General features: G+C 42.4%; 1 protein-coding gene across 1 annotated transcript; it reads left to right on the forward strand.

The window, feature by feature from the left end:
* Window positions 1-5,697: 5,697 nt before the first annotated feature.
* On the forward strand, window positions 5,698-12,309 carry LOC125238088 (40S ribosomal protein S7). Its single transcript, XM_048145377.1, has 4 exons — window positions 5,698-5,727; window positions 9,506-9,723; window positions 10,855-11,002; window positions 12,196-12,309. Exons 1-4 carry the CDS (start codon window positions 5,698-5,700, stop codon window positions 12,271-12,273), a joined length of 474 nt encoding a protein of 157 aa, XP_048001334.1. The 3' UTR covers window positions 12,274-12,309.
* The last annotated feature ends 177 nt before the right edge of the window (window positions 12,310-12,486 follow it).

The following is a 12,486-nucleotide window of genomic DNA, read 5'->3' on the forward strand; positions in this document are numbered from 1 at the left end:
TTGGGCTGACGAGCACCATCGAACTAGATGAGGTCCAAGGTCTCATGACGGGGTCAGGAGGTGGCCAACAGAACTGCTATTCTCCTCATCATAACCCCATCATGTTCGGGCTCATTAGATTTGGGCTGACGAGCACCATCGAACTAGATGAGGTCCAAGGTCTCATGATGGAGTCAGGAGGTGGTCAACAGAACTGCTATTCTCCTCATCATAACCCCATCATGTTTGGGCTCATTAGATTTGGGCTGACGAGCACCATCGAACTAGATGAGGTCCAGGGTCTCATGATGGAGTCAGGAGGTGGTCAACAGAACTGCTATTCTCCTCATCATAACCCCATCATGTTTGGGCTCATTAGATTTGGGCTGACGAGCACCACCGAACTAGATGAGGTCCAAGGTCTTATGACGGGGTCAGGAGGTGGCCAACAGAACTGCTATTCTCCTCATCATAACCCCATCATGTTCGGGCTCATTAGATTTGGGCTGACGAGCACCATCGAACTAGATGAGGTCCAAGGTCTCATGATGGAGTCAGGAGGTGGTCAACAGAACTGCTATTCTCCTCATCATAACCCCATCATGTTTGGGCTCATTAGATTTGGGCTGACGAGCACCATCGAACTAGATTAGGTCCAGGGTCTCATGATGGAGTCAGGAGGTGGCCAACAGAACTGCTATTCTCCTCATCATAATCCCATCATGTTCGGGCTCATTAGATTTGGGCTGACGAGCACCATCGAACTAGACGAGGTCCAAGTTCTCATGATGGAGTCAGGAGGTGGTCAACAGAACTGCTATTCTCCTCATCATAACCCCATCATGTTTGGGCTCATTATAAATATGTGGAAGGTCGTTAATAATAATAAATGTTTTATTAGGGTACCCCTACATGTAAAGAGGGGGCAGATATTTTTTTTTCATTTCAACCCCAACGTGTGATATATTGTTAGATAGGTATTTAAAAATGAATTAGGTTTTACTAAGATCGATTTTTGATAATTTTCATATTTTCGGAAATAATCGCTATAACTTTTGAACCATATGTTTAAAAATATGAAAAAAATCACAAAAGTAGAACTTTACAAAGACTTTCTTTGAAAATTTGTTTTGAACTTTATAGGTTAGTTTTTGAGAAAAATACGGAAAACTACGGAACCCTACACTGAGCGTGGCCCGACACGCTTTTGGCCGGTTTTTATTTTATTTTAATACTTTTCTGTGCTATTCATACATAGCCACCCTAGGGGATTCAGTATTGACAGCTTCTTTTTTTTCTTTCTGCATATATTTGTTTCCGCTTTTAAGTTTATTGTAAATAAGACTGCTTGCACTTACATTGAGATTATAATTACATAATGCTATTAAATTAAATCTAATGAAGCGTTGTTTTATTTCCTAAATCTCAAAACCCTTTAAATCGAATATGTATAGTAATGAGCAAAAATTTTACCGCAGGCTTTCCAAACCGACGATGCTTGATCAGCTACTTTTAGAACGAACATGTATGTACATATTTTGATTTTCACCCTTTAAAATGTTTCTAAGACGCAACGTTTTGCAAATTTGGTCACGTCATGCACAGTTAAACTGTGGAATGAATTGTCGCCAGCGGTATTTCCGGACCAATGCGACCATCAAACCTTCAAGAAAAGAGCGTACATCCATCTTAAAGGCCGGCAACGCACCTCCAACACTTCTGGTGCTTCTGGTGTCCATGGGCGGCAGTGATCGCTTACCATCAGGCAGCCTATCTGCTCGTTTGCCTCCTATCCCATAAAAAAACGTTTAATATTTTTTAAGAAAAAAAAAACCGCCGCCTTTCGGGTTGTGGTGAAAGCTACTTGCGAATGTTGGATTATGTAGAAATGTGTAGGTATTTTTTAAAACTGCTTTTAATGCTTTAATTATTTGATGGCAACACAAATCAATATACGTATAACGCTAAGGTTTGAGGAGTTTCTCAATTCCTCATGAATCCGATTATAAGAAATCGAAGCTTGACAAACTTTGACTTGAAAACTCAATAATTATGCTTAACAAACATAACTAAATAAATGTCACTGTTCTGAACTTAAATGCATGCTTTTCTTACAAAAATACCAAAGTCACTATGAGTGTGCCGTTCAGATTTGAGGAGTTCGGTTCTGACCATCATCAGCAGTTCCACTGCACCAAATGTCACTGTTCCGGACGTAAGTGCATGCTGTTCTTATAAAAATACCAAAGTCACTATAAGCGTGCCGTTCAGATTTGAAGAGTTTGGTTCTGAGTGTTCTGACCATCATCAGCAGTTCCACTGCACCAAATATCACTGTTCTGGACTGGACGTAAGTGCATGATGTTCTTATAAGAATACCAAAGTCACTATAAGTGTTCCGTTCAGATTTGAGAAGATCGGTTCTGATCTGACCATCATCAGCAGTTCCACTGCACCAAATGTCACTGTTCTGGACGAAAGTGCATGCTGTTCTTATAAAAATACCAAAGTCACTATAAGCGTGCCGTTCAGATTTGAGAAGTTCCGTTCTGGCCATCATCAGCAGTTCCACTGCACCAAATGTCACTGTTCCGTACCTAAATGCATGCTGTTCCTTTAAAAACACAAAAATCACCATACGTATGCCTTTCAGATTCGAGGAGTTCCCTCGATTACTCCAGGATCCCATCATCAGAACTGGGTTCTGAGAAAAATGGGACCAATCTGTATTCATATACATTCAATATTTTTTTTTTAATCGGTCCAGTAACAACGGAGATATCGAGGAACAAACATAAAAAAATGAAAAAAATAAATAAACATACAGACGAATTGAGAACCTCGCCTCAAATCTCTCAGATTTGAGGCGACGGTTAAAAAGTGACACATCATGAGCAGTTCCAATGCACCAAATGTCACTGTTCTGGACGTAAGTGCATGCTGTTCTTATAAAAATATGAAAGTCAGTATAACTGTGATAATTTCCGAAAATATTAATATTATCAAAAAACGATCTTAGTAAACCCTTATTCATTTTTAAATACCTATCCAAAAATATATCACACGTTGGGGTTGGAATGAAAAAAAAATCAGCCCCCACTTTACACTTTACACTAATAAAACATTTTTTTCCATTTTTCATTTTTGCACTTTGTTGACGTGATTGATATACATATTGTTACTAAATTTCAGCTTTCTAGTGCTTACGGTTACTGAGATTATCCGCGGACGGACGGACGGACGGACGGACGGACGGACGGACGGATGGACAGACAGACATGGCGAAACTATAAGAGTTCCTAGTTGACTACGGAACCCTAAAAAACAGAAATCACTATTAAACTATTCTCTAATTTCAAGTTCCTAACTAAAATTTTCCTAATAAAAAAAAAAACAAATTGATCCCGCTACAAACTTTCACCCCCTTTTTCCCTCTACTAGGGGTGTAAATTTTCATAATCGATTCTTATCTCTTCGAAATTTTGTTAATGCAATCTATACAAATTTCGACTTTCTAGCTTTCGTAGTTTCGGCTCAGCGGTGTTGGTTGTTGAATCAATCAATTAGGAAACCTGAATTTATATATGTACATGTAGACTAATACTATACTTTTACTACATTCATATACCTTATTTACTACTACCATACCATGAATATGAAATTAAATAAAGAGTCCCCATATAAAATTGAAAATTATGTTATTAGCAATTTAATTCAAAACTATCAAGATTATTCGTGTCTGCGTTGAAACGCGCGTTGAGTTGCCGGTGCTCGCGTACCGAGCGCCAACGCCATCTATCGATGGCCGTTTCGTGAAATTGATGAGCGCTCTAAGGAGTAAGGGGTCTTAAAAACTGGATAAAAGACTTTTTGACGGGCAGGAAGTTTCGGGTACGAGTTGGAGAGCACCTCTCGGACCCGCATGACGTCCACAGTGGGGTTCCGCAAGGTTCAGTGCTTGGACCAATGCTGTTTCGGATTTTCTTGACAGATCTCAGACAAGTTGTAGAGTCAGATTTGTTTTTGTTTGCTGATGATACAAAGATCATGGGAAACTCGCTTATCAGCCACAACATCATACAGCAGGACTTAGACCGTATTGTAGAATGGACTAAAGATTGGCTAATAACTCTCAATGCGGAAAAGTGCACTGTACTCCACATAGGTAAAAACAACCCTGAGCATACGTATTGTATTGACTCTAAAAGTTTGGAGAGAGTTACTTCTCAGCGAGATCTTGGTGTCATTATAACTAATAACTTAAAATGGGAAGAACACATATTACAGCTTACCAAAAAGGCCAACTCTATGTTATACCACAGAATATATAATAGTACAAGTACAGAAGGCCCACTGCTTTGATGTTTACGAAATGCCGCCTTTTTAAATACCTACAAAATTCTTACAAAGAAACAAGCCGCACGTGCGCGGCGTCCGGCGATAGGGTTACCTATGGATTAAAACGAATTAATACTCACATAAAATGTTATACTATTATATTCAAGTCTTGGGTACTTTCTAGGTTTATATACTGTATTTATATTTTTTTGTTCAAGTTCCAACATTACAAGCTTTATTGAACTTTTTCGTGGGACTTAATTAGTAGTAGATCTGTGTAAGAATGTCCTATGGTATTTATTTTATTCATGATGTCTATTTAACTAAGTATTATTAGCCTTTCGACACGCGGACATCGCATATGAACCTTAAAAAAACTCGCGACGTAAAGTAACAATAGAAAGTGCGAACGTGCATTCCGTGAGAACGCGCGCCACCCCTGAGTAGGCCGCGAACTCGCGGCCGCCAGGATGTACTTGTAGCGCGGCGATAGAATCGCCGAGTGAGCCGCCCCTGGTTATACATGATTAAAAAAGCCTTTCGCTATATGGACAAGAAGCTCTTTATTAGAATCTACAAGACGTACGTAAGACCATTGCTGGAATATGCGTTCCAAATTTGGAATCCATATTTTCGAAAATATATTAGTCTGATTGAAAAAATCCAAAGAAGGGCAACAAAACTGGTACCATCTCTTCGCAACCAACCTTATGAAGACAGGTTAAAAGAATTGGGTATTACAACCTTGGAGCAACGAAGACAACGCGGCGACTTAATAGAAACGTACAAAATACTCACAGGACACTATAATGTACCTTCATTAAGTGACATTTTCACTCGGAGTGTGTGTGACAGATTGAGAGGACATTCCCTGAAGTTGACACGGACACAGAGTAGTAGCAACCCTAGACGTCACTTCTTATCTAACCGCGTAGTGAGAGTGTGGAACAGTTTGCCCGAAACCGTAATCAGTGCACCTACAGTGAACTCTTTTAAAAACAGACTCGACAAATATTTATTGAATGGACAAAACACAAGTGCATCAGGACATTGACGTGCACGTATCAGCTTTAAGCTGCCTGTGCATTAGCAAATAATAATAAATAATAATAATAATAGCAGAAAGTCTATGCATGGGCAAGCCGTATTCGCCGCTACAGAAAGCGAGTGGACCGATTCCAGCAGAATCGTCTTTTCCAAAGCGACCAAAGGAAGGTATACCGAAGGTGGGAGGAAGCCGACCCCCGCGTGTCTGACGTGCGGCTGCCGGATGCCACTGCCATGTCTGATTTCTGGCGTAGCATCTGGTCGGTGCCCGTTGAGCACACGGAGGGCGAGTGGATGACCGTTGTCGAACGTGCATGTGAGAACATTGAGCCTATGGGGGCCATCACCATCAGCCCCGAAGACGTAAGTTGTGCCATCCGTACGGCCCAGAACTGGAAAAGTCCTGGACCGGACGGTTTGCACAACTTCTGGCTAAAGTGGTTTCAATGCTCGCACTCGCGGTTGGCAACGCAATTCCAACAAGCCCTTGAGCTTGGTTCTCTCCCACCTTCCCTAACAACTGGTGTTACCTTCCTGCTCTATAAGTCCGGTAGTACCACGGAAGCAAAAAACTACAGACCCATTACGTGCTTGCCTACACTCTACAAGCTCCTTACATCCATTTTGAGAGCAAAAATTAACGCGCATATTGTCGCAAACAACATTTTGGCCACCGCTCAAAATGGATGTAGGGTTGGGTCCCGTGGTACTAAAGAGCTCCTCCTCATAGACATGACCATTTGCCAACAAGTTCGGCGGAACAGGGGGCCATCTCGGCCGCTTGGATTGACTACAAGAAGGCCTATGATTCGGTGCCTCACTCATGGCTGAGGCGGATATTGGAGCTGTATAAACTTGATACAGCTCTAATATCCTTCCTGGCCGCATGTATGAGGCAGTGGACCACAGTCCTTCGTCAACCAGGAGGTAGGGATGCCCCCCCTGGTCCGCAGGACTTCATAAGGATTGAGCGAGGTATATTCCAGGGTGATAGTCTGAGTCCTTTATGGTTCTGCCTAGCTCTGAATCCCCTCAGCACCCTGCTGAAGGATTCTGGGCTAGGTTGCCGGCTTCGGAGAGAGGGTGAAGTCATCTCTCACCTTCTGTACATGGACGATCTCAAACTATTTGCACCGAACACCCAAGACCTGATGGTGCTACTGAAAACCACAGAAGTTTTCAGTACCGCCATCAGAATGGAGTTTGGTGTCGATAAGTGTGCGGTTATGCATGTACAGCGGGGGGAGGTTGTAAATTCAGAAAATTTACAACTTTCTGAGACGATGTCGTTCAGATCTATCTCTGAATCAGAAACCTATAAGTACCTTGGTATGTCACAGTCGTTGGGTATTGAGGATGTTGACATTAGACGGTCGGTGAAGGAGCGCTTTTTCAGTCGGCTGACAAAAGTCCTTAACAGTCTTTTGTCAGGAGGCAACAAAGTGCGCGCCTTTAACGCCTGGGTAATGCGTCTACTCACATACTCCTTTGGCATACTAAGGTGGACACAGACCGAGCTGGACGCCCTGGATCGGAGGGTCCGCTCACTGCTTACCACACACCGTATGTTACACCCGCGCTCATCTGTTATGAGATTGTACATCCCACGGAAGTGCGGAGGTCGAGGCTTCCTAAACGCCAAAAATCTCCACAACCGTGAGGTGTACAATCTCAGGAATTACTTCCTTAACAACGAGTGTGGGATGCATCGTGATGTGGTGGCAGTGGACGGAAACCTCACGCCGCTCTCCTTGGCGAAAGAGAACTGGCGCAAACCTGTGGTACTAAGTACTGCGGACCGCAAGGCGGTATGGGAGAGCAAGCAGCTACACGGGCGGTTCTACAAGGCCCTCACGGGACCCGATGTAGACCTGCTCGCATCGGTGAACTGGTTACGATTCGGGGACCTCTTCGGAGAAACTGAGGGTTTTGCCTGTGCAATTGCGGACGAAGTTATGATGACGAACAACTACCGGAAATATATCCTGAAGGACGGCACGGTCGACATTTGTCGGGCATGCCGCCGTCCCGGAGAATCACTCAGGCATATCATTTCCGGTTGTTCTCATCTTGCTAACGGTGAGTACTTGCACAGGCATAATCTCGTAGCCCGGATCATTCACCAGCAGCTTGCTCTTCAATACGGCCTTGTGGACCGCGAAGTACCGTACTACAAGTACTTACCTGCGCCAGTTCTTGAAAATGGCCGTGCCACGCTCTATTGGGATCGATCTATTATCACTGACAGGACTATTGTAGCCAATAAGCCTGACATTGTGATAATAGATCGACCGCAACGCCGGGCCGTGCTCGTTGACATCACCATCCCCCATGATGAGAATCTCGTGAAAGCCGAGAAGGACAAGTCCAGTAAGTACCTAGACTTGGCTCACGAGATAACCACCATGTGGGATGTTGATTCAACGATCATTGTCCCGATAGTCGTTTCAGCGAACGGTCTCATAGCGAAGAATATAGAATAAGATACTTCCTTAGTATTGAGCTTAGGGTGAGGTTATGCGATGCACTTGTTCTTTCACAGTTTGATTACTGCGATACAGTATATGGGCCACGCCTTCTGTCGCGTACTCAGAGATTAATACAAAGAGTGCAAAACGCCTGTGCGCGTTATTGTTTTGATATCCCTCCACGAGCGCATGTAACGCCATATTTAAATAAGAACTCCATTCTAAAAATGTCCACGCGGCAAAAGATCCATTTAGCGTCGCTTATGTTCGGCATTGTTCACCATCAGATACCTTCGTACCTTTACGATAAGCTGACATGGGCGCACAACTCCAGATCCTCAGAGGTTAGGACGTCTAGGTACCTGCAACTTGTCTGTCCTCGTCATCACTCAGCGGCCTTTCGTGGTTGTTTCCAGTACGCTGGTATGAAGATCTGGAATGACTTGCCTCCACCAATCCGTTCGCTGAAGTCGTTAACTGGTTTCAAGTCAAACTGTCGTGCGCACTTTTTACAAATTCAAACGGAAACTTTCACGTAGCATGTCTTTCACTTACACATTTATACATTCTCACTCACTTATACATTTTCACTATACGAGTACCTACCTACTTTGTTTTCTGTGGCAAAAATTTAAATTTTGAACTGCGGTTCACTAACACACTTGGTATTGTTGTCCTACCGTCAAAATATTTTATAAATTCTTCTGTTTTTTTTTTTTTTTTTTTTTGTAACGGCTGTTGTGTTTCTTATTTTTTATAATTTGATTTTGTATGTTTATTTTAATTATTCTCTTGTTTTTTTTTCTTAATTGTTTTTATGTGTCGTTGGCGTACGTGCCGCCACTAAACCTAGGTCCTCACAGAAAACCAGCGCTGCGGGTTGCCGTGGCACCATGCTGAGTGAGGGTCCTATTTAGCGTCCATTGTATGTTTTGTTTGCATGCCTTCTTCTTTTTGTGTGTACCATGTTGTGACGTTAAATAAATGAATTCTAAATGAATTCTTCTATATCTCTCTCTAAGAGTCTCGACCAACATCTTAAGAGACTCTCGCTCGGTGGTTGGATCAAGGGCCAGATGCAGAAGGCGGTGATTTTGGACACAGCGCGGATAGTCCGACGGTTCCTCTCTCTGCAGCCCTAACCACCGGCAGCTTGGGCCCTGCCCCGCTGCTGGCGGCACCCTAGGTTAGGTTTTTTATAATGTGTTTATATGTTTTATATTGTTTTGTAAGTGTTTTATTTTATTTTACTTTTATACTCATATTGTAAAAAACCTAATCTAAGAAAAGAAATAAATAAAGGATATAATAATAAAATTAAAGTTTACAGGAAAACTAGTCCTATTTCACTGCTACTGTATACATTTTAATAGCTTGAATTAAACATCCTGTGAAGCCAACAATTGTCTCAAGAGCAATGGATCTACATATGATAACTGGCCACCCACTGTTTTCTTTCTAGTTAGCAAAATTGATAAATTTGGTCATCAGTCTATTAAATGCTATCATAGTTAGCATGCTTTAATTTCACCTTTTTATTGTTATTATTTGTAAAGCAGGCAGGCAGTTGTAGTAACTAATAAAGCCTGTATCCAGTTGTCGGTGGAGGTTTTAGGCTCAACAATCTGTAACAATTTGTAAACATCCTTCACAAATGTCTCCTTACATTCCAGTATTTGATTGGAGTGCTAAATTTTAATTTCCAGTCAATCATCATCTACGTGCCCATGCCCAAACTGAAGGCCTTCCAGAAGATCCAGATCCGTCTGGTACGAGAGCTCGAAAAGAAGTTCAGCGGCAAGCACGTCGTGTTCATTGGTGACCGCAAGATCCTGCCCAAGCCTAGCCACAAGACGCGTGTTGCGAACAAACAGAAGAGGCCACGATCAAGGTAAATTAACCCTAAAGACTTGGTTCAAAGTCAGCAAAAGCTTTTAGCACAGTATAAGAACGACTCGGTGGTTAATCTCCCGCGATTGGTATTTGGCTCTCTCGCACGCGCCGCGCGCTACCTTGGCAGCGCCATGCAGCGCGGCGCGTACTGACGCGACCGGCATCATCCGGTTCCGCATGTACTCTCTGCACCTCGCTCGCGCAGAGCTACACAAGGACAAACCGCGCGGCGCAAAATTTGTTGGAAAAATTATTACTGGTTTTATACCGTGCTTATAGTAAGCTTCCTATTATTGTTTACACCAGTGGTGGTAAAATAATAGTGTTCCCACACTAAATGTTGTATCATGGTGTGACAGGGACAGCGTTATGATGGCTCACCATTACAGTCCATGGGAACACCTCTGAAAACTGCAATGAATGTAAATCTGGTCCTCAAAATTTATTGGAAATTTGTGGATCCCTAAATCGAAAGACACGGCCACTCGGCAAACTATTTTTGACAGGTTAGAACTCCAAAATGAAAGTTTGGCTTCTATCTAAAACTTTGGTTAGTTTCATATTATTTATTATTTTATTTGATACACTAGCAGCTCTTAGAGCTGATGCATGTATATCACTGCACTATTATATTATTTATTTTAAATTTAGGAATAATATAAATATTTGGCTCGAAGTTGTGTGGCTATTTTCTTGACAGACTATTATTTCTGTGTGGACCTCTTTAGCCAGTATCATAGGCAATATCCTCGCGCGGAAAACTACCAATACGCAAACAGCAGTCAACATGGCTATTCACTGTATGTGGTCTATGAGCATTTTCAAAATTTGGGTACCCCCAATTAGCAAATTAAGCATAAAATCTGTCTAAAAATTTAACTTTTTTCACATTCTGAATGTAGATTATTGTTTAAAGTTTATGTAATTAACACAAAAACAATATTTTTATTGAAATTGCATGCTTAATTATCATCACAAAACTGACAGTGAATTAATTTTTGTTAACAACTTATGCTAATTTTGGGGTATCCCAAATTCTGAAAATGCCCCCTATTCATAAAATAATATTGGATTGTGCCTTAATTCATTATCATTATCCCCGAGTTTAAAAACATGACCTCTTTTTCAGGACCCTAACGTCAGTCTACGACGCCATCCTCGAGGACCTGGTGTTCCCCGCTGAGATCGTCGGCAAGCGCATCCGCATCAAGCTGGATGGCTCGCAGCTCATCAAGGTCCACCTAGACAAGAACCAGCAGACTACTATTGAACACAAGGTAATTGATACCCACAATGTAGATCTTCAAGTGGTATGTCAGTCTATAACGCGATTCTTGATGACCCGCCCGCCTCCGTGCCATGCCATGAAGCAAATTTGGGGTTGTTGGTTGTCCTAAGGGACCGTCCACGCGGACGACGCATATCCGTCGACGCGGAACGGACGTCAGCGCCAAGGCGGACATGCGTGTCTTGAGTGTGGACGGTCCCTAGGACACCCCATAGGTGCATAGAGCTTCCACAAGATCCTTCTATGCCTTTCTATCTTGAGCCTTGGCCTCGTTCCGACTCAGTCCGAACTCCCGCTGATCGTTCTCTACGCTCCACGTCCAGGTGCGAGCGGGGGGTAAAATTTGGGGTAATGGGGTGTATGTTCTTCGAGTAAAATTACACCGAAACGTGCATTGCTTGATTGCGTGATTTCAACTTCAGCGGGCCGATTTTTGAGTCTCACGCGTTCGAATTCAGAAAATTGTCACTGAATATGCCTATTATTAGGCAAGTCACCGTTTTCAACCGGTATTTTAGTGACAGTGAGACTCAAAAAATCGGCCACCAGAGCTCGTGAATTCCACTTGCACACTGCGAGATTTAGGGCCGGTTGCATCAAACCGTCTGTCACCGTTAAAGCGTTCGTTAAATTTTATTGTATGGGAAGTTCCATAGACATTTGCTGCGTGACGATGATGTGTCTGTCAAATGTGGTTGATGCAACTGGTCCTTAGACGGCTGAAAATAGTCGTTATATAAACTGTCTGCAGATGTGTTTTATTTGTTTTAGGCGTCACAAAATGGGCTTCGTAAAAAATCGACCATTAGGGTCCTAACCATTAGGGGACCAAACCTATCGATGCGGACTGTCCAAAAATCGCTCCTTAGCTTTTGAAGATGATTATGCGTCGTCGTCGATGAACGCATCCGTACGCTACTATGCTACGCATGTTCATACTACGAGTATCAAGCGATTTTTGGAGAGCAAAAGCTAATTCCGCGTCGATAGGTAGATAATGCCATGTAGCATTAAGTCCTTTTGTAACTATATATTTTTACTGTGCAATAAAGTTTAAAGAAATAAATAGGTTTGGGGAGACCCTAAGGGTGCTCAGCAGCTTCCGGCAAATATGCGAATTCTTAGTTTGAAGTGAACTAACTATATGCAATGTTGTAACCAATTTGTTTTGTTTGTTCGCAGGTCGACACCTTCCAGTCTGTGTACAAGAAGCTGACGGGACGCGAAGTGACCTTCGAGTTCCCTGAACCCTACTTGTAAACTAGATTATGACTTTACAATAAAACAAAATCCATATCTGACACGTTTCATTTCACACTTCTATTTCATTTAACCCTTTTCTAGCCCGGCTATTATGTTTCCAATTTTATCACTATCTACGTGGATAAAGCATCCGCCACGTTCTGGCAAGTATGTTAGTGTGAGACAGATGTCTTATCCACGTGGATAACTGATAAAATTGGAAGCATAATA

Source organism: Leguminivora glycinivorella, chromosome 22, assembly GCF_023078275.1.
Source record: "Leguminivora glycinivorella isolate SPB_JAAS2020 chromosome 22, LegGlyc_1.1, whole genome shotgun sequence".
NCBI lineage: Eukaryota > Metazoa > Arthropoda > Insecta > Lepidoptera > Tortricidae > Leguminivora > Leguminivora glycinivorella.

What these genes read in the sequence shown, in the direction of transcription:
- LOC125238088 (XM_048145377.1), top strand. Translation starts at nt 5,698, where the DNA reads ATGGGGGCCATCACCATCAGCCCCGAAGAC. An exon ending in TCACCATCAGCCCCGAAGAC is followed by an intron (nt 5,728 to 9,505) that starts GTAAGTTGTGCC and finishes CTTACATTCCAG; the next exon opens with TATTTGATTGGAGTGCTAAA. An exon ending in AGACTACTATTGAACACAAG is followed by an intron (nt 11,003 to 12,195) that starts GTAATTGATACC and finishes GTTTGTTCGCAG; the next exon opens with GTCGACACCTTCCAGTCTGT.